The sequence below is a fragment of the Poecilia formosa genome, unplaced genomic scaffold, assembly GCF_000485575.1.
Source record: "Poecilia formosa unplaced genomic scaffold, Poecilia_formosa-5.1.2 Scaffold168, whole genome shotgun sequence".
Classification (NCBI taxonomy): Eukaryota; Metazoa; Chordata; class Actinopteri; order Cyprinodontiformes; family Poeciliidae; genus Poecilia; species Poecilia formosa.
In genome coordinates this window covers 243,991-248,262 of record NW_006800107.1, presented here as the reverse complement: position 1 = coordinate 248,262, position 4,272 = coordinate 243,991, and the positions used below count along the sequence as shown (strand labels likewise).

Genomic DNA, 4,272 nt, shown 5'->3' with positions numbered 1-4,272 from the left:
AACTCTGATTAGTCAACTGATTCATCAAGCGACTAAACACTTTAAACCTGTAGGAAGGTTGTTGAAAGATGTGATATGAAAACAGGAAATGATGCAGTGACAGCAAGGTGACATAGAGCTGTCACTATGCTGGTAGCAACAGCATATTAGGTGATATCTATAAATATTTATGCACCCAGTCCACATCCTCTTTACCTTTGTATGGAGAGATCAGACGCACTTACAAAGAAAGAAACCATTCTGCGGTTTTAGGTGTAAAATTCGGTTGCATCTTAAATATAAAACCTCCACAAAAAGTCCCTCTAAAAACATGCATCTGTTTGATGAAGGGATTGTGAGGATGTGCATTAATCTGATCATTTTGCTTCCAAGAAGTCTGTCTCAGTTTGAGAATTAAATTACATTTGATCTGCAGCTCATCCTGCCAAAGCCTGACGATGTCAAAATATGTGAAAAACAATGTTTTTATTTTTTAATGAACTATAACTATAAGTTAATGAGAGGAAGGATGATGTTTTTACTTGCTATGAGGAAGTGAAACCTCTAACACCCACATGGCCTGCGTCAGGTTTTCATGTTAAAATTGGAACCATTTTACAGAGATAGACAGAAATGTCAGCTTTTATTCAGATAACGTTTTTATTTCCACTTCATCTCATAGAAAAGAAAACATCTAACAAATATTTATTTAACAATATTTTAGTGTTGTATAAATAATTGCTGTAGTGATGTAATATTGTTCTGGTGTATTAATTGTTGTGTTGTTTTATGTTTAGCTTATGTTGTATTTTAACCTCACTCCGTCTGTCAGTTGCTTGTCCTTCAGGAGGGATTTTTCCACTTATTCTTGCATCCGCTGCTGCAGCATTTGGGCACCAAGGAGTTTTTTTCAAACACAGAGTCTCTATGAGGAAGTCACACCTTACACCCAGACTAGGCAATGTTTTCATGTCTAAAAAGAGGTGGCTTTACAGACTCATTCAGTTGTGGGTGTGAAGAGACAGAAGCACTATGCTTTCCTTCCAACGGATTTCAATGTCTTTATTTCTGATACTTCAGATCACAGGTAAGGAAATATCTAATATCTAATTGTTGAATCTACATATCAATCAACCTGCAAACAGTTACTATCTACAATGTCTTTTACTTTTTCCCTGCAGCAGCAGCTGGGCAGCAGCGAACTTCCTTCACTGTTAAAACTGGTGATGGAGTCACTTTACCCTGTAGAAACAAGGGACAGGAGAAACCCAACTGTGACAGAATCACATGGACGTTCAGTCAACCAGGAAACAGAACCGTATCATGGTTTGAAGGAGGACGTTTCACAGAAGAAGCTAACGCTAAGTCAGGCAGACTGAGTGTCACAGCAGACTGTTCTCTGGTCATGAAGAACGTCAGAGAGGAGGATTTTGGTGAATACTACTGCAGACAGATCCCGACTACAAGCCTAAATCTCGCCATGAAGGTTGATCTGTCTGTTGTTACCAGTGAGTATTTATATCACATTGATATTTAGCCACACTTCCTTTTAATAACACAGCAATGAAGCTGAATTTACTGTTGTCTTTTCTAAATATCTCCATCTTCACCAGTGAATGAACAAAGAAACAATGGAAAAGTCACCTTTACCTGCTCTGTGTCTAAAGACACTGTCTGCAGACACATAGTGGTGTGGCTGTATGAGGGGAAAGAGAAAATATCACCAGATGTGAATGTATCAGGTTCCTGCTCTGCAGCTGTCACAATCCCAACATCTCATCTGCATCAGGACTCAAAGTTTTATGAGTTATTAAAGTGTAAAGTACAAGATGCATATAACAAGAAAGACCTGCTGTTCACCTTCAGCCATCAGTCATCAGGTGAGAACAAAACCCAACACATTTACATCTTAAGGATTTGAAATTGTAATATCACACCTGGTATTTTGAATGTAGCTTTTGGTAATGTAGCTCAGTTATTTGTTGGTAAAAGATTTGCTTCAATTCTTTAAATTTATATCAAAGGAGAAACGACAAAGTCACCAGTAACAACAACAACATCTACATCCACAAGAAACAGGGAGACAATACAAGGTATAAAGTTTTCTTCATCTTTAAATTATGAATGTCTGAATATCAGAGTGACCCCTGGTGGTACTGATATGTCATTGTTTCTTGCAATTGATAAACTTTTTAGGGAACAAAACAACAACAAAGGCAACAACAATGCATAATCCAACAGAGCAACAAGGCAATAGATATTTTTATTTAGAAATCTAATATCTGAATATTAACATTAAAGGTGTTCGGCTTCAGATTCTCTCAGATTAAAGTTTCTTTATCAATTCCAGGTGATTTGTGCTTGTTGAGATACATCATTGTGTCTGTCGGTGTAACGGTACTCCTAATGTGTGTTGCCATAGTTACCATATGGGAAAAAGTTCAATGTAAGGAAGCTCATAAAAATAATTATTAATCTAAATTTTAACTGTGAAGCTGAAATCAAGCTAAGGTCTTCTGGTTTCTCTTTTCAGATAACAAATCAGAGATGAAAAGAAACACAGTAAGTTTATACTAAATATATAAATGATGCATTGGAAAGTATACATTATGTTGCCCAACTTATAAGGAAAATAAATCATGATCTGTTTTGTCCTGCAGGTAAACCGTGATCCGCGTGGAGAGACTGTGGGATATGAAAACATCCCAGAGTCTTCTGCTTCCATCAGATTCCACAGATCGATAGTTTAAAGAGCAAATATAGCAAAAAATTCACTTACAAATATGAAATATGACTTTATGTACCACAAACTGTTTTAGTTTGAAACACGAGGAAGCTGTAAAACACTTATTTGTGTCAAACAAGAAGAAAATGTTTTAAAGCATTTAGAGTATATAAACATCCTTGTTTATATACTTTTAGATAAGAGTGTTATGAATAACCACAAGTATTAAATGTTATAATAACTCAAGTGTGTCAATAATCAGCCACCTTGGAGAGCAAAATATTGTTTTTTAAATTTTGAATAAAGATGCTTGTTTTCTGGATTCTTAAAAGTATAAGTTTTCTTTATTTTAACAAATTGATCAAAATGAAACATAAATTATAGGAAATTATATATTTAAACCCATTTCTTTCTTCACTTATCACATAATTCTCCTTTTCAGCTCTCCAATATTTACTGTCTTATTTACCACTGACTAGCTAAACTCAAACTAGACTCAACCAGTTGGAGATTCAGCCTTGATTTGTGATGGGAGCATTTTAAACTGGAATAAAAAATATTCCAACACATGTGAATTATAAGGATGAGAGCCTGACCCAACATTTATAGACATATCAGGTGTTTCTGGTTAGTTTATCCTCTTGTTCATGTATTAGCAGACACTGTTGTCCAGAACAACAGGATGATGCTGCAATAATGCGACATTATTATCAAAGCTAACAATAACTTGGAAGGGAAAGTTACAGTCAGATTCCTTCAGAGGTGACAGTGCAAACAGAGAGGTGTCCATTTTACTTTGCAGTTAAGTTAAACGTCACTGGCCGAGTTATTAACATGCATGACGGAACTGTGACAAATAGGTTTCAATTATGATTCTTGACCATGATTGTTCATCCGCCCCCTGCCACTTGTTGCCATGTGTAATGGAGTTAAATATGTGACAAACAACACTCCGCTGTTGAGGAAGTCACACCTCCGTACACACACACACACACACACACACACACACACACACACACACACACACACGCGTGATGGTTTCATGCTTAAAAGGAAGCTGCTTCACACACTCAGTCAGTCGTGGACGTAAAGAAGCAGAAGCACAATGCTTTCCTGTAAGTGGATCTCTGAGACTTTATTTACTATTCTGATGCTTCAGCTCACAGGTAAGGAAACAACCAACAAATATCCATTTATTAATACTCAGATGTGCAGTAAACCTTGTTATTTGAAAGTATTTATTACTTATTAGGTTTAATTTGTGACCTAAATGCTTGTCTTGTTTCTACATCTCAACCTACATGTCACCATTTGTTCCATTTTCCCTGCAGCAGCAGCTGGGCAGCAGCGAGCTTTCTTCACTGTTAAAACTGGTGATGGAGTCACTTTACCCTGTAGAAACAAGGGACAGAAGAAACCCAACTGTGACAGAATCACATGGACGTTCAGTCAACCAGGAAACAGAGAGGTATCATGGTTTGAACGAGGAAAGTTCACAGAAGAAGCTAACGCTAAGTCAGGCAGACTGAGTGTCACAGCAGACTGTTCTCTGGTCATGAAGAATGTCA

At 36.8% G+C, this 4,272-nt stretch overlaps 1 protein-coding gene across 1 annotated transcript; it reads left to right on the top strand.

The window, feature by feature from the left end:
- Positions 1-946: 946 nt before the first annotated feature.
- On the top strand, positions 947-3,023 carry LOC103146745 (uncharacterized). The gene is made up of 7 exons (XM_016677864.1): positions 947-1,066; positions 1,161-1,487; positions 1,593-1,859; positions 2,004-2,072; positions 2,176-2,425; positions 2,513-2,541; positions 2,640-3,023. The coding sequence occupies exons 1-5, from the start codon at positions 1,012-1,014 to the stop codon at positions 2,256-2,258; spliced, it is 801 nt and encodes a 266-aa protein (XP_016533350.1). The 5' UTR covers positions 947-1,011; the 3' UTR covers positions 2,259-2,425; positions 2,513-2,541; positions 2,640-3,023.
- Positions 3,024-4,272: the final 1,249 nt, after the last annotated feature.

Bases quoted from the DNA above. Each gene is read 5' to 3' on its own strand.
- LOC103146745 (XM_016677864.1), top strand. From the start codon at position 1,012: ATGCTTTCCTTCCAACGGATTTCAATGTCTTTATTTCTGATACTTCAG. The intron at 1,488-1,592 runs GTGAGTATTTAT...CATCTTCACCAG, and splicing joins TGATCTGTCTGTTGTTACCA to TGAATGAACAAAGAAACAAT. The intron at 2,073-2,175 runs GTATAAAGTTTT...TAAACTTTTTAG, and splicing joins AAACAGGGAGACAATACAAG to GGAACAAAACAACAACAAAG.